General features: G+C 42.0%; 1 protein-coding gene and 1 long non-coding RNA gene across 2 annotated transcripts; one reads left to right on the top strand and one right to left on the bottom strand.

The window, feature by feature from the left end:
• Positions 1–1,638: 1,638 nt before the first annotated feature.
• On the bottom strand, positions 1,639–15,373 carry LOC124252834 (dolichyl-diphosphooligosaccharide--protein glycosyltransferase subunit 1-like). Its single transcript, XM_046686509.1, has 10 exons — positions 15,023–15,373; positions 11,892–11,953; positions 8,466–8,778; positions 6,750–6,956; positions 5,893–6,085; positions 5,514–5,613; positions 4,941–5,079; positions 3,915–4,034; positions 2,858–3,103; positions 1,639–1,953 (listed from the first exon to the last, which is right to left on the bottom strand). Exons 1-10 carry the CDS (start codon positions 15,269–15,271, stop codon positions 1,771–1,773), a joined length of 1,812 nt encoding a protein of 603 aa, XP_046542465.1. The 5' UTR covers positions 15,272–15,373; the 3' UTR covers positions 1,639–1,770.
• Positions 4,672–18,454, top strand: LOC124252835. Its single transcript, XR_006892044.1, has 3 exons — positions 4,672–4,684; positions 11,181–11,187; positions 18,375–18,454. It is a non-coding gene; the product is annotated as an uncharacterized LOC124252835 (long non-coding RNA).
• Positions 18,455–18,631: the final 177 nt, after the last annotated feature.

The following is an 18,631-nucleotide window of genomic DNA, read 5'->3' as shown; positions in this document are numbered from 1 at the left end:
TAGTTACCCTGATGGTGTACTTCAGTGGTGTACGTAGTTACCCTGATGGTGTACTTCAGTGGTGTACGTAGCTACCTTGATGGTGTACTTCAGTGGTGTACGTAGTTACCCTGATGGTGTACTTCAGTGGTGTACGTAGTTACCCTGATGGTGTACTTCAGTGGTGTATGTAGTTACCTTGATAGTGTACCTCAGTGGCAACTGTCAGTTGTGTACCTAATCCTGTGCAACACTGTTCTTTCCAAAACATTCTAGACTACACTTCTTTGCACATAGTCTTTCACAACTCTGCCCTTTTCAAATTGTCTGTTTTAGTTTTAGACTAGTGTATGAAACTGTTTCCACATATTAACAGTTTTGTGTGAATAGGTCATGTCTAGATATTGATGGTCTTTTGAACATTTCTTGACTGGAGCTAATAATGGATTCATTGTACTTGTGGGTTAGCCTGGTCTCTGCAGTGGCACTATAAGCCTACATGTAGTGCTGGAGGGGCATCAGTCTAGTTGTGTATGGATGCTGTGCCCGTCTGTGGTGTGTATATATACACATATGTACCGGTACATATACTATAAGTCAAGGCAGCATATTTCTAGTCTGTTATTATGCATGTTGAACATGCCTCCGTGTCATCATACAAGTGTGCTATTTATTAGTGTTTAATACCACATTTTCATGTTGCAATTTCATATGCAAAATCAAGGCTTCCAAAAGTCCATTTTCATAATCATCTCCAAGTTGTTTATAATACATGCTGTCATTCTTCGATCATCTTCTGTATATAAGTTTGTGTAAATATCGTATGAAATGTGAGTGGTGTTTTTGGCATAATGTGTGTGCTTCCTCCTCTCGGGCTTGTGCACAGTGAAACCAGCATAACTCCCATCATGCATATTGTACCACTTTGATACTTTATCTACGTTGCCATACAGGCTTTGTAAATCAAAATAGACAATGTTTCAGTGTTGATGCCTTTAATGTATAATTGGGACAGTAAAATGTCACAGTTTTCTTCTGCCTTGTTTGTGTTTTACAGTCATCAGTAGCGGGGTGCAATGGCAATCACCACTGACTGTTTCAGCCAAGCTTTGGGACGGGTACACATCATGAGTAGTGCAAGACACTTCCAGCACTGACAGTTGGTCAAGTTGAGCTTTATTCTAATTGTAGAGACTCTGGGTGAAACAAGCAATCGAGCAGTTATCCTTAATAAATTAGTTGTAAACCATAGACAGTGGGAGGTATAAGCATTATTCCAGCGTCACCTGTACACCTCAGATGTGATTCAGGCGAGACTGTTAGGCAACCCCATATACAGCAGGGTACACCTACAGGGCAACCCCATATACAGCGGGGCACACCTACAGGGCAACCCCATATACAGCAGGGCAACCCCATATACAGCGGGGTACACCTACAGGGAAACCCCATATACAGCGGGGCACACCTACAGGGCAACCCCATATACAGCAGGGTCCACATACAGGGCAAATTCATTTACTCCTTTTACGGCTGGGTACACCTACAGAGCAATCTCGAATATCTACAATATCCTTTTCACAATTTCACAGTACAGATGAACACCGTATTTCCACTTGGTTCCTATGGGAAGCACCGAACAAACTTACAAGATAACAGTTATTACAATATTAATTTATTCATCCTTAATATGATTGTTGATAATACATTTTCAAAATGTAAGTTGAACAAATGAAAGATGACCTTCAATAACACTGAAAATAAAAGCTGCATCTGACAGTCGCCCAGATTCTACAGATTAGCTCTTAAGGTTTCCATTTTCTGGTAAATGTCCTCTCTCTTTGAGGATGTTCCAGACTCAGCATCCAGATACTGTTGGCGACTGATCTTACTGGCAACAAGACGCTCTGCAAAGCTGATGGCCAGATTGATCTGCTCCTTGTACTGGGTGTCAAGACGCTGCAGTTCTCCCACCTGAAACACATGCAGATGTGTCAAATAGAGAAGTACATAAAGGGATTAACATCGGGAGGTATAGTGTCAAATGGGGAGTACAACAGGGAGGTATAGTGTCAAATGGGGAGTACAACAGGGAGGTTTAGTGTCAGATACTAGTAGGTACAGTGTCAAATAGGCACACTAATGAACAGAAACTCGATAGAAGTCCCCTGAAAACCCATGCTCTTTGACTGAACAATATCCTATACAACTGACCTAAGGGAGTAAAGATATATCAAAGGAAAAGAATAACCCAAGAAAACGAGTGACATTCAGTTAGAACAAGAAAACAACATTATCACTATTCCCTACCACAGGGCACCTTTGTTAACAATTTTGTCAGTTCACAGTTGTAAATAATGTTGAAGTTAATGAAAAAAACAGTCTTATGCAGCCTTACGCGAGTGTTAGACAGTATTAGACACTGGGAAGGATATATGTTTTAAAAACAGTCTTCATGTAATTATATACACGCTTGCAAAGCTAAATCACAATACAAGGCCATTACTCTGTTCCAACAAAATTAATTTGTCAATTTCTTAATGTAGTCTTGACATGTATCTCAAGGATAAACATAGAAACTAATTATGGAATTTCAGTGAAAACACGACTCCATTCGACATGGTGTGAACATAGTAGAAAGGTACAATGTAAGTCTGTAAACAATATGATAGAATATTATAGACAGCAAATGTTTGCAATTCATTCACTTGTGATGGTAACACCAGTAACTGTCTGACATTGATTTCTAACATAATTTGGGAGAAAATTTGAGAATTGAACAGACAGGCTAACAAGACTTCATTCCTATATCACTGGCCTGTGTGGTATATTTGGATCACTGTGCAGTGAACAACGAAAGACAGTGCAACAATGGTACCTTTTCAGAGGCCTCAGATCCCTCATTCTTCAACTGTGTCTGAAGAGTTTGAATCTGCTGAGTCAGCTGCTTGTAGTCACTGTCAATCTTCTTGCGGCTACTGGTGAATGCACTGCTGTCCTTGCTGCTCTTGAACTTGTTGATGGCATCATCATAGCTCTGGTAGAGGGCGCTGCGTTTGTCCTGGGCACTCTGTACTTCCTCCAGCAGACTGGCCACTCGCATGCGACTCTCCTTGGCTTCGTCCTGCAATTGTAACCCTCACTGAACACACTGGCACAATGATTCTGAAGCTATAACATGAATTCCAAATAAAGAGTCCCAACTCAGGAACTTACGCCAAGTGATAACACTGAGTGGATAATTGAGCCTGGACTCCATACACTTCTGATTAAGAGAGAGAGCAAGATTGAATTCAGGACCCCTTACACTACAGATTCGGAGACATGAAGAGTGAATTCATTTTGATCCCATGTTCAGCAATAATTCAGTCACACACGAAAGGAACCCCGATATACAAGTCATTGTGAAGGCTGTTCATGTGGTTAAATTAAGTCAAGAATCCATCTGTACCCAAGCAATAATCGAGTAACCGTCAGGCTGAAACTAAACCAATGAATCTTCTCCAGGGCATCAGTCATTGCCCAAGATGTGATCCTGGCACGTTGACACACTCCTACCACCCCATCCTCAGTTGACACACTCCTACCACCCCATCCTCAGTTGACACACTCCTACCACCCCATCCTCAGTGGACACACTCCTACCACCCCATCCTCAGTGGACACACTCCTACCACCCCATCCTCAGTGGACACACTCCTACCACCCCATCCTCAGTGGACACACTCCTACCACCCCATCCTCAGTGGACACACTCCTACCACCCCATCCTCAGTGGACACACTCCTACCACCCCATCCTCAGTGGACACACTCCTACCACCCCATCCTCAGTGGACACACTCCTACCACCCCATCCTCAGTGGACACACTCCTACCACCCCATCCTCAGTGTGCTGGATTATGCAGCTACATAACACTTTAACAGCCAGTTACCTTGGTGATGGAGAAATCCAGTCTCACATAGATGATGACAAGTAGAAAGAGCAAGTAGAATGCCCCGACCACCAGCAGGGGCTCCTGAAGCAGCAGCATCTTCTGGAAGGTGTAATGTACCTACAACACACAGTATGACTTATATATAGTGTACCTACACACAGGATGACTTATATATAGTGTACCTACAACACACAATATGACTTATATATAGTGTACCTACACACAGGATGACTTATATTGTGTACCTACAACACACAGTATGACATATATAGTGTACCTACACACAGGATGACTTATATTGTGTACCTACAACACACAGTATGACATATATAGTGTACCTACACACAGGATGACTTATATAGTGTACCTACAACACACAGTATGACATATATAGTGTACCTACACACAGGATGACTTATATAGTGTACCTACAACACAGTATGACATATATAGTGTACCTACAACACAGTATGACATATATAGTGTACCTACAACACACAGTATGACATATATAGTGTACCTACAACACACAGGATGACATATATAGTGTACCTACAACACACAGTATGACATATATAGTGTACCTACAACACAGTATGTCACACTATGTCATACATGACATATATATAGTGTACCAGGGGTGGAAATAACTTTATAATTGCTAGCGTACTCCGGTACAGTGGCACATGTAAAATCACTTGCCCTGATAGTTTTTCCACTATACCGGACGTTTTCTTGCTGATCTTTACATAAACAACATAATTAACGTTGGAAAGTCAACTGGACACCGGTACAGTGTAATATACAAATTTGCTTGCCCAACAGAAAAAAACACTGGACTCGGACATCGGGCAATGGGTTATTTCCACCCCTGCTACAACACACAGAATGACATATGTAGTGTACCGACAACACACAGTCTGACTACAGATAGTGTTCTGGTGCCCTACAATGGAACTAATATGTAATGTGACAGTAACACCAGTTTACATGTTCTGGTTCAATGCTGAATGCACAACTTGCCTCCATGTTCTGGATGTGCTGCTCTACAAGATGATTCTTGTGGAGCACAATGACAGGACGTCCAACTGTGTCCAGATATGTGAAGTGGAGCCCCTCACTACCTTTCTTAACATCATAAGGAGTCTTCAAGTCAATATTCCTGAAACACAAGCATGCAATGAGAAGGTTGAGTGACATCAACAGACATCAGAGTGACACCAGCAGACAGATCAGTGACACCAGCAGACAGATCAGTGACACCAGCAGACAGCAGAGTGACACTGACACCAGCAGACAGCAGAGTGACACCAGCGAACTATAGAGTGACACCAGCAGACAGTAGAGTGACATCAACAGACAGCAGAGTGACACCAGCAAACTATAGAGTGACACCAGCAGACAGCAGACAGTAGAGTGACACCAGCAGACAGTAGAGTGACATCAACAGACTGCAGAGTGACACCAGCAGACAGTGAATCTGATCTAGCAAACAGAGATAACATGAGACAACCTACTACGCTCTGTAGCACAATATGTATACATTTATGTCAAACCTGAGGACACCTCACCCAGGCCAACAGTTGGGTTACTCACTTGGCTCCCTCGGGCAAAATAATCCTGACGGTGAGTTCATCCACAATCATGTCATCGTACACATGGTCAACCAGACGCATCTTCAAGGCATACTTGTCACCTGCCAGGTGGAACAAATGTCACAGTCATTAAGACAAATGAGTCCTGGTCACAGCTACAACATGAAACTGCTGGGACAAAGTTGGTCTTTCAATGCTAACGGAGTTCTGAATGATGAAAAGTAGAATTTCAGGACTTTCTGCACTTCTAAATACACACTAAAGTGTAACAGGACTTAAAACTGACATACATTAATCTAACATGTTGATGAGCTAGTTAATATCTGATGCACAGATAGCCCTCATAATGTCATTACGTTATCTTGCTTGAGAAGCAATACCTTGATTGTAGAGGTACTCATAGCTAGGAACATTATAGCCGATGTAGTAGTGAGTCTTCCAGCCTCCAAACAAAGGAAAGCGGGGACGAATCTCAAACTCAACAAATTCATCAGATTCTCTAACATTGCTGGTGGAGATGTTGCCAATCTCGTCACGGTAGTAGACATCTCTGGCAGCTGCTGGCAGAAATGTCTGCAACACAACAAGCACAATGTCAAGGTCACTATCACACCGGGCAATAGATGAAGTAGATACCAGCAAAATCAAACTTTGTCATCAATACATACATCACGACACGTTTGAGTTCATACAGTGATAATAAGATGTTCAATCAATCATCTCTAAGAAATTACACAATTGCACCGATAGAAAGTGAGACTCAGGGCTAATCTGGGCCTCTGAGCAGGTCCTGTAAATCTCGGAATCAAGTTAGTGAGGTGAGGTGAAATTGGGTTTAAAGTCGTGCTTGAGAATATTTCGCTCACATGACGACGTGCATGCGTGTGTATGCGTGTGTGTGGCTGCTTGTACTAGCTCAGACTGAAGCCGGTTTTATAGTGCTAGCCCACTGAGATACCATGCCGCAGTGAAGCATGAATACCCCACTCAGACACATTATACTGACTCCGAGCCGACCAATCCTTGTTGTACCCATTAATGCCGAGCGCCAGGCAGGGACCAACTAGTACCATGTTTTACCGTCTTATGACACGGTGGGGGATCAAACCCGCGACCTTCCGCTCTCCGGGCGGACACTCTAACCACTACACCACGGAGGCGGTCGAATCAACTTAATTAAGCATAACAGATTTATACCACATTTTCTTAGTGCCGCTCTTACAAAGTACATACAAACCTTGAAGCTCTTGATGGAGGACACACCATCTTGATTCCTCTGGTAATCAAAGCGGGAGAATGGCCCCTTCAGAACAGCCCCTGAGTGGAGCATGTCAATGTGTTCCTCCACTGCAATGTTTCCCCAGTGAGACACCTCAATTATACGCTCCATGCTAGTGACGGTCAGGAAGGGAGAATTGTTTTCTTCATGGACCTTCAGTTCAGCCTGGAAAATTGATGTCATACCATTTAAAAAATACAGCAGGAAGACCTTTTAAAAGACCCAGTACATTACCACCTCAACCAGACCTAGTACATTACCACCTCAACCAGACCTAGTACATTACCACCTCAACCAGACCTAGTACATTACCACCTCAACCAGACCCAGTACATTACCACCTCAACCAGACCCAGTACATTACCACCTCAACCAGACCTAGTACATTACCACCTCAACCAGACCCAGTACATTACCACCTCAACCAGACCCAGTACATTACCAGACCTAGTACATTACCACCTCAACCAGACCCAGTACATTACCACCTCAACCAGACCCAGTACATTACCACCTCAACCAGACCCAGTACATTACCACCTCAACCAGACCTAGTACATTACCACCTCAACCAGACCCAGTACATTACCACCTCAACCAGACCCAGTACATTACCACCTCAACCAGACCCAGTACATTACCACCTCAACCAGACCTAGAACATTACCACCTCAACCAGACCTAGTACATTACCACCTCAACCAGACCTAGTACATTACCACCTCAAATAGACCTAGTACATTACCACCTCAACCAGACCCAGTACATTACCACCTCAACCAGACCTAGTACATTACCACCTCAACCAGACCTAGTACATTACCACCTCAACCAGACCAAGTACATTACCACCTCAACCAGACCCAGTACATTACCACCTCAACCAGACCTAGTACATTACCACCTCAACCAGACCTAGTACATTACCACCTCAACCAAGATGAATACAGTTCACAAACTTGTAGATAATGGACACAGAAAACAATATATATATTGTGTCCTGCAGGGCTTTACACAGACTTTTAAAAATGGGAGTCATGGTGACTCAATATTTATTTTTGGGAGTCATTTTCAATATTTGGGAGTCATGAAAATTTAATATTCCTTTGTGTTTATCATACTCAGTATGTAACTGTGTATGTCACACCACAAAATGAAACTACAACATTGTTCAATTCAAACAGGCAGGGTTACTGTCTCCTCTGGAACAATCTGACAGCTCTCTAAAACTATCATCGAACAATATCATTTTTTGTTTATCAAATCAATTTTATTGAACTGAATTGTGAGGGCCACCTATAAAACTTGCATCAAGCTTGAACCGTATGATAGTATTTTGAGATTTGTTAACAAAATTGTTGCGTCAAATACGCAAGAATCACGCGTCATGTAAAACCCTGGTCCTGAGAGACACGCAATAATATTTTCTGCATGAAATTCCCTGAAGTTAAAGTAATAAAATATGTTAAAGTACTCATCATTTCGTTTCTTTACAAGGAGACTCACATTCGCTGAGATGACCTTTGAAATAAGTAACGGGTTGTTCCTGGGGGCCTTAGTATTGTTAGTCACGGATATTGGATATGTATTCTATATAGGAAGAAGTTATCGATAAAAGAATGTATCCTTCCTGGCACATCATGCTCAGTTTAACTAAGGGCAAGTTCCACTTACCTCTGTGAAAGGTTCTCTTTCTTCATAGGGACCGTATGTAATGACATTGTCACTCTGGGACACAGGCTTAGGACTCTTGGTGTAGGACTCGGTGGTGGATGAGGTCGTCACCACAGTGGTGGTCTGGGTCAGTGTCTTGTAGGGGGAGTAAAAGAATATGTTGGCCTCCAGTACAACCAGCTGTTTCTCGGCCTGGGTGATGAAGGCAGGGTAGGCCCGCAAGGCATGAGTAAACACTGTTTCAACCTCCACCGTCACACTCTTGCCAGCACCAAGGGCCTGGCCTAGCTTCACACGCCAAAGTGCCTTGCCACTACAACACAAACACTTCGGTGAGATGGTGTTACATGAACCACAGTGCCTTGCCACTATATATAACACAAACACTTCGGTGAGATGGTGTTACATGAACCACAGTGCCTTGCCACTACAACACAAACACTTGGGTGAGATGGTGTTACATGAACCACAGTGCCTTGCCACTACAACACAAACACTTGGGTGAGATGGTGTTACATGAACCACAGTGCCTTGCCACTACAACACAAACACTTGGGTGAGATGGTGTTACATGAACCACAGTGCCTTGCCACTACAACACAAACACTTCGGTGAGATGGTGTTACATGAACCACAGTGCCTTGCCACTACAACACAAACACTTCGGTGAGATGGTGTTACATGAACCACAGTGCCTTGCCACTATATATAACACAAATACTTCGGTGAGATGGTATTACATGAACCACAGTGCCTTGCCACTACAACACAAACACTTTGGTGAGATGGTGTTACATGAACCACAGTGCCTTGCCACTATATATAACACAAACACTTGGGTGAGATGGTGTTACATGAACCACAGTGCCTTGCCACTATATATAACACAAATACTTCGGTGATATGGTATTACATGAACCACAGTGCCTTACAACTACAACACAAACACTTGGGTGAGATGGTGTTACATGAACCACAGTGCCTTGCCACTACAACACAAACACTTGGGTGATATGGTATTACATGAACCACAGTGCCTTGCCACTACAACACAAACACCTCGGTGAGATGGTATTACATGAACCACAGTGCCTTGCCACTATATATAACACAAACACTTCGGTGAGATGGTGTTACATGAACCACAGTGCCTTGCCACTACAACACAAACACTTGGGTGAGATGGTGTTACATGAACCACAGTGCCTTGCCACTATATATAACACAAATACTTCCCTTTTGGTGAGATGGTATTACATGAACCACAGTGCCTTGCCACTACAACACAAACACTTGGGTGAGATGGTGTTACATGAACCACAGTGCCTTGCCACTACAATACAAACACTCGGGTGAGATGGCGTTACATGAACCACAGTGCCTTGCCACTATATATAACACAAACACTTGGGTGAGATGGTGTTACATGAACCACAGTGCCTTGCCACTATATATAACACAAACACTTCGGTGAGATGGTATTACATGAACCACAGTGCCTTGCCACTACAACACAAACACTCGGGTGAGATGGTGTTACATGAACCACAGTGCCTTGCCACTACAACACAAATACTTCGGTGAGATGGTGTTACATGAACCACAGTGCCTTGCCACTACAACACAAACACTTCGGTGAGATGGTGTTACATGAACCACAGTGCCTTGCCACTATATATAACACAAACACTTGGGTGAGATGGTGTTACATGAACCACAGTGCCTTGCCACTACAACACAAACACTTGGGTGAGATGGTGTTACATGGCCCACAGTGCCTTGCCACTACAACACAAACACTTCGGTGAGATGGTGTTACATGAACCACAGTGCCTTGCCACTATATATAACACAAACACTTGGGTGAGATGGTGTTACATGGCCCACAGTGCCTTGCCACTATATATAACACAAATACTTCGGTGATATGGTATTACATGAACCACAGTGCCTTGCCACTACAACACAAACACTCGGGTGAGATGGTGTTACATGAACCACAGTGCCTTGCCACTACAACACAAACACTTCGGTGAGATGGTGTTACATGAACCACAGTGCCTTGCCACTATATACAACACAAACACCTCGGTGAGATGGTGTTACATGAACCACAGTGCCTTGCCACTACAACACAAACACTCGGGTGAGATGGTGTTACATGAACCACAGTGCCTTGCCACTATATATAACACAAATACTTGGGTGAGATGGTGTTACATGAACCACAGTGCCTTGCCACTACAACACAAACACTTCGGTGAGATGGTGTTACATGAACCACAGTGCCTTGCCACTATATATAACACAAACACTTCGGTGAGATGGTGTTACATGAACCACAGTGCCTTGCCGCTATATATAACACAAACACTTCGGTGAGATGGTGTTACATGAACCACAGTGCCTTGCCACTACAACACAAACACTTGGGTGAGATGGTGTTACATGAACCACAGTGCCTCGCCACTACAACACAAATACTTCGGTGAGATGGTATTACATGAACCACAGTGCCTTGCCACTACAACACAAACACTCGGGTGAGATGGTGTTACATGAACCACAGTGCCTTGCCACTATAACCATGATAACAGATACTTAGGCTAGATGGTGGTAAATGAGCCAGTGTTTGAATATAGGTTGTGGAGGCCGTGGTCTGTGCATTATAAGTGTGCATGCGTACATGACAGTGTCTGTGTTTGAATGAGGGAGTGTTTAGGTGAAAGTTTGGCTGAGTGTTTTGTCAAGTGAGCAAGTTAAAATTTCCATGGAAATTCCATATTTGAAAAACCTTACCAAAATATAAAAACACCCACAGATTTACTTTAAACTAGTTCATGCAATCAGTCATAAACAACAAAATAGAAAAATAAAAAGAATGAGACTATATGAGCACACTCGTGATAATGTTTTGGGAGGGTTGTAGAGCATCTACCACCTACATTAGCCAGCAAGATTTATCCCTCTGGCTATAGTCAGTTGCGAGAAGGTATACAATCAAAACCACGCTTTGAATGATATGGTCTTACAAACCAACCATGCAAGAAGTACAGGTTCTATGGCAGTGTACAACACTCTTTGTAAGAGACTTGCAACAGTTAGGCTTTATAAAAATGGGATTGTTTTAATGTTTTGCTTTTATAAATCCAATGCAATTATATATGATAAAGTTTTACAAGCTCTCATACTTAATGTTATCAGTGTAATACAGGTCATTTCTACAAAACCATAAAATTAGCTACTAGTTACTTCATTTTGGGAATTGCTAATATTGGATGCAGATTTTGGGCCAAATATAAACTTCTGGGTAGGTCCAGATAACTTCTTGATGGAGGGATATATAATACCTACAGTCTTGTTATGGGAGCTGTATTGGTGGTTTCTTCAGAAGACAAGGGGTATCTGAGATAAGGATATACTCACTCATGGCCAGCAACTGTGGTTTGAGATACAATGAGCCTTTCTTTGTTGTCATCCACCCTTGTCTGTAACAGAGACACATTGCACTATGCCAGTCTTTCAATTATCCACAACAGTACACTCAGATCCTATCCAGCATATTTTAAAGCCACAAGCAACTTAACATGCATTGAATGTGAAACTGATACTTTGTATCTGTCATTCAGGATCATCTGATAAAAAATACAAAGTTAAATACTTCTAATACAAACAACTTTCAGCAATTCAGGACTACTTTATCATGTTTATTGATAACATACAATGTGGTTTGATCATTATATCAGAGGTACAGATAAGCAGCGTATCTGCGTAAATTACACAAATATTTATGTGAAAACTCAATTCTCATTAAGTCAGTTGCGTACAAGTATGCATTAATTTTTGTAAATACTCAATAAATTTGATCTTACGTGCGTACACACAAAGATGTCGAATCTTAGCTTGCGTACCGGTGCATGGATAAAATAACAGAGGTAAATTTAACTAAACCTGCAGAGGTTTCCAATTCTTTGAAGAGAGTCGTCACTGGGGTACATATATGCATTTTCTGCGGCTGAAAATGCTACTGCCCTGACCGAGTGAGCCTTCAACCCCTCAGGGTGAGGCTTGCCCTTAGCCTGATAAGCAGCACAAATGACCAAAACAAGCCAGAGAGACAGGGTCTGTTTGCTCGCCGGCTCCCCAGCCTTCCCGCCACCGTAACAGATGGGTACCTGTACGGATCCGTTGTGTTCGTTTGATATAGACCTTAAGAGTCTTTTGGACATCCAACGGGTGAGTGCTCGTTGGAGAGGTCCCCGATGTGGAAGGCTGGGTAAGAGTAGGAAGTTCGATAGGAGCTGTCACATGGAAAGCGTGATCGACCTTCGGGCAGTAAGTGTCCGGGAGGCGAATACTGACACGATCTGGATGGAACACAGTCAGCGCCGGGTCTGCCGACATAGCATGTAAGTCGCTGACCCTACGCCCAGATGTTACCGCCACCAGAAATACAGCCTTCCAAGTTAACAACTGAATGGAAATAGCCGAAAGACATGAGAACGTAGGACCGGACAGCCAATCTAGCACAATTGACAAATCCCAAGGTGGGCTGGTTCGCCCGACAGCAGGTTGAACCCGATCCATGTCAGCTAAAAAGCACTGCATGAGAGGGTGCTGCCCCAGAAGAGCACCATCGACAGGGGTGTGAAAAGTGGAAATAGCGGTGGAGTAGCCACGAATGGTCGAAGCCGGACCCTCACGAATGTGGTAAGCGGATGTTGTATGGAATGAGGTAATGTCATTTCACTCACGGTTTCTCCGTTGTTATTGTAAACAGTTTTAATGAATGAAAATGGGATTGAATTTAATCAACTAAAATGTGTTTTCTGACACCATACATTCTCGGATGGCGGTGTTTACCAGCGCAATTACGCTGTGTGTTGCATCACAGCAAACGTTGTAAGTACTCGGCTGATGGCATGTCTTTATGATAAAGTTGTTACGATGTTTCGCTGTTCATCTATTATTATTGAAAAAACCCTGCATGTTTTAGCATCTGAAAAACCATGGATATGTACGATAAACACTGTTAATTGCAATCCGCACTGAATTTCTCTAGTTTACAATGTGATTAACCAGAGCTCAACAGTTCAATTTGTTGATGTGCTATTTTCGATGACGTGAATATGTGTGATCACTGGGCAACTTTTTTATGGGAGCCACGGATTACCCTGTGGTTTAACCGAATCCGCGGTATCGCGAAGAGCGTTATTGCAAGGGGTGACTGTACCTTATGCACAATGTGTATCACTGCATGCCTCTGTCCGATAATCATTCAACTGAGGCCCTACAGTATGTACAGAGGTAGCCTAATCATTGTCTATCAGGATATCTAGATCTTTATGATTGACGACTTTTTGATATAATTATAACTTGATCCTCAGTAAACTTTGAGTAGTGAGTATTGTGCCATGGACAAAGTAATAATCCATCAATAGGAGTCTCCATTCACTGGTATCATTTGAGGGGAAAATTCTCAACCAGTTCATATGATTCAATTTTGCTACAAGTTACAAATGAATAAAACTTGCAGAATTTACAAAGTGTACATTTTAGTTTTATTTAAGTATGACTAGCTACAAAGTCAAAGAACATGTGAAATAATGTTTACACATGTACTCCAGACTAGTATTGAAAGAAGGAAAACTGTTACAAAAGTCAGGCATAGTCCCTACAGGGATATGAATACCAGGAAGGAGAATAATGTCCTGGGTTAGTTGTTTGTGTAATGTTGCACTCGGTAATATTCCAGCTATATGGTGCAGACCGTAAATAATCAAGTCTGGACCAGACAATCCAGTGATTAATGTCTTAGGATTCACTCTACCATTGCTTTATGCACAGCCTTCTTCTGAAGTGTGTAACACTGATCTGAATTGTACTCTCACCCTGGTTGAACGCTGAGGAAGAAGCTAGGCTAACATGATCATGAACTGGATTTACTTTAAATCAAAGTGACTTTCAGTATTCATCTGCAAAACTGATGGGTAAGAGTTCTGCCCGTAACCCCCGCTTGAAAAAGTATTCTAATTATAATGATTATTTCAAGGGGTTACTTAGGGTTTAGGTTTAGCATTATATTGGGTTTAGGGTTAGGATAGGCTTTCTATAAAAACCATCTATTCTTACTATAAATCTTAGGCATAGAATGATAGTAAAACGGGGGTTACGGGCAGTAATCTTTCCTAGTACGATTATTTTTAGTTTAGAGAAAGTCTGAAACAACATTGTTCAATTCATATTTTCACCATGGAGGTATTGCACTTCGACTCTTGCCCAAAACATAGAAGTATGCATATGGCAAATTGCGACATTTTCGATTAATTCACTCCGTAACTGGGATAGCAGCAAGATTGTTGATGTAAATTAAATATCAAACATTGAGAGAAAGATATTTTGATTGCATTTAATCTATCAGGTTTGTGATAAGCCTAAGGACTCAAAACTCGCTAGCCAGTAGAAAGCCGTGACGTGGAGGATGCAAACTAGGCCACTCCCACTGTTTTGGGTCACGTTAACAAGGAAACTATTTCATTGTCAATGCAAAAACTTACCACAGCACCAATAAACGATAATTTGCTCTTCAAACTTGAATCCACTGCATATACAAACGATGACACGGACGATGATCCCTTATTTTCTATGGTGACGGTGGCAACAATTTTTACTAAGTGGCTTGCGATATCTATCTTCCTTTCAACCTTGCTATTCACTATCCCTGCATTTATAGTGTCCTGATTCACTTTGCACAACACAGAAACAAATATGGATAGCAAAAACAAATGAAAGATTTGGGTCTTCATCGTGTACTTCTGCTGGATTGAAGCCGATTTCCAAGCCGGTACACGCAAAGCTTCGCTCACTTCCTTGAGCGGACGCCACAGCCTCGTTGTCAACAAAGCCTAGGTGGCACTTTCTATTAAAACCTGTACGGTAAATAAAACGGAATCGTAATGTGAAGGATATTAACTGGCTTGAAATATGTTGTTTACCCCCGTAATTGTCGCGAGGACGACTTGCTAGTTGGTTGCTTTCCAATTTAATATCTGTATTCAGGATAATAACGTTGATTCTTATGAAATGTTCAAATATATTTTGTTTTGTTTTTCTAATTGGTGACCGGAATTGGTTCAGTGAGTGAGCTGAACAGTTTTGAACAACTTATAAGTATCACGCGACGGCGAGTCAGGCTAAAGTATTACTACTTGTGTAGGTGGGAATGTCTCAGTGATGCAAGCCACCACTTACATTAAAACAACTCGGTTAAATTAATATTGTGAGGTAATGTTTTGTTATAATGTGGTATTATACTGGTCAACACATATTTTCCCTCTATTTGAGACTTATATCCAAGCTCTATAAAATGGAGCAATTACGTGCAAATGATTGCCGCATCAGTTGCATAAACACATTTACAATTATGGGTCATGATCTGCGTAACAGGCTAACTTTAAATCTTGGGGTACATTGTAAATCAAGAAATGCCTGAGCGTAAAAAACTAACATGCTTATTGTAAATATTCAAACACCAGGATTCCATTTGTTGGATTGACAGTTGTGTAAATTGCACTCTTGTTGATACCCTGATTGTATTTACAATTTTTTTGAGTTACATATTCCTTCTATTTTAACAGAAATTCGTTTTTTCTTAAAAATCCATTTACAATTTATAAATACAGACTGGTATCCAATCCCATAAGCTGGTTCCCGGCTTTCTTTGCGCACGCCAACTTGCGCCAAGCTAGGAGGTAAGCTGGTTCCCGGCTCACTTTGCGCTCGCCACCTTTACAGCGATTTTTCAAAACATACAAAATATGTTTTCGACGTCTTCAGATGAAGGACAGCGCGGCCGGCTAAAAACAGCAACCAGTGGAAAATGACATAACATTGTCAGTGTTTGTTTTTCCGTAGGCATCTACAGCCATCGTCTCTTTGGCCTGTACCGGCTCGTATATTGCGATATGCGAGACGGGGCCCAGCTTACGATGAGAGGTTGCCACATGAAGGTTTTAAGCTGGGCCCCGTCTCGCATATCGCAACATACGCAAGTTAGCGCGCGCAAAAGGAGCCGGGAACCAGCTTACCACATGAAGGTTCTACCCGTATATTGACGTCATATCCGGCACGTTCTAGCTGGATTCCGTCTCTATATTGACGTTGCGCTGAAAGATCTAAGAATTATAGTTTAAATGTAAGATAGGAATGCCCTCACGGCTCATTGTGTGTGTATATATAGAGATGTTGGGTTTTGTAAATACATGCTCATTTTTTGTGTATAACATTTTGCAATCAACAGACATCATAACATGTCATGTGTACAAGTATCACACCTGCCTGTCTGTGTAATTACATGATGTGACAGAGACCGAACTCGGGCCGTAAATCAATGCGTTTTGTTTATCGTGTATAGCCTGATAGGTGTTAAGTTCAAATTGCATGTGGTCAGTGATCGAAGTTGTGTATTGAATATTGTCATTAGCAGACAGGCAGGCAGACACATAGGTGTCAATAAAACAGACATTGAGTCTGTGACAACGACATGTCTATATCACAGTTAACGCTAAATAATGACATTGCTTTTAAGTATCGAACTGAGAAAGTGACTCGGTAAGAAGAACGTGTGGTGAAATAGACAAATGAAATTATATAAACAGTTAAATTGGTAATCTACTGTCATAACATATAAAAATCTCGCGCCTGTGAAATATTAACAAAACATTAGAAAAATAGCTCACACCAAAGCCTTCACCGAATATTCACCGGACAACCAGCTTACAAGCTGCGCGAACCTATTTCACTGCGCATGTGCTATGAGCGCAGCCCAGCTGTTGAAACCACTTTTCACCCATGCGCTGGGGGACAATTAGTGAATCGTTTGAACTCCGATTTCGCACGGGTTTTTTCATCGCGTTATTTTTCAACTTTATAAATTGAATTTGCATATTTGATGATTTGTTTCGGTAAGTCCATACCGAAAGGTATCAGAATCTGCAAAGTTGTGTTTTACGTTGCACGTGACCTTTAATATTTTAGATTTGTGACCCAATCGTTTTGCATTAAGAATCTGTACTGTCATTCACTGTAACCTTGTTTACCCTTTGTTCAATATATAATTGAATATTATAGACTCGTTTGTTTTATTTGCTGGTTTAAAGGGGACTCACAAGCCTTTTATCACAGTAATTTCTAAACCGTAACACAGGATAATATCGAAATCAGTATGATTTGACACAAGGCATCTGCACGCCCTTGAAGAGATGTGGTGTCAAAAAGTCAGTTCACAAATTGAGTATCGTGTGTGTTCCCCATTGGCGTTGATGCAGGCTTGACAACGACGACGCATAGACGGCACTAAGCAATTGGAGAAAGCTTGGGGAATGTTGTTCCATGTCTGAACCAACGCTTGTCCCAATTCAGCTCCCAACTGCGTAGATCGATGCTCCTACTGTTAATCACTGGATTGTCAGGTCCAGACTCGATTATTTACAGACCGTCGCCGTATAGCTGGAATATTGCTGAGTGTGGCGTAAAACTAAACTCACTCACTCACCCATTTCAGGTAGCGTCAATGGCTGATTTTGGGCTTGACGTAAACGTCGCTCCACTTCATCCCAAGCGTGCTTAGCACGCCAGGGGACATGTCCAGTGAAAAAGTTGGCCAGGGAATTATGTTCTGTTCGTGAATTTTAGATTGTCATTGACAATGACAAGTTGTGTCCGACCATGAGATGTGATTTCCCCAATACCACAACGCTTCCACCATAAAACTGTCGACGTTGAACAACGCAAGCGTCCGCATACCGTTCACCTCGCCGTCTGTACACCCTTGACCTGCCATCTGAACTGTCCAGATGAAATCTAGACTCGTCAGGGAACAAAACTCCAATCTTGTCTCCTGTACCGTAGATGCTGGCTTCCATTTGTCCTTTCCCAATCATTCATCAACGCCAGTTAACTGTTGGCTTCCTTTGTTTAGCCTCCATCTTATTACTTTTTGTTGTTCTTACATGTACACTCACGTGCAAAAGAAACCTCCCCCAAAATATAAATTATTATAATTTTGGTCTAAGTGGCCATATACGTGAATTATGGTTGGGAGTACATCTCCCAAACACACATTAACATTGTATGTGAAGGAATAGCACGTGCTGCATGTCCTAAGC

This window comes from Haliotis rubra, unplaced genomic scaffold (genome assembly GCF_003918875.1).
Source record: "Haliotis rubra isolate DU_JTF1 unplaced genomic scaffold, ASM391887v1 Scf526, whole genome shotgun sequence".
Classification (NCBI taxonomy): Eukaryota; Metazoa; Mollusca; class Gastropoda; order Lepetellida; family Haliotidae; genus Haliotis; species Haliotis rubra.
This window is presented reverse-complemented; position numbering and strand designations above follow the sequence as displayed.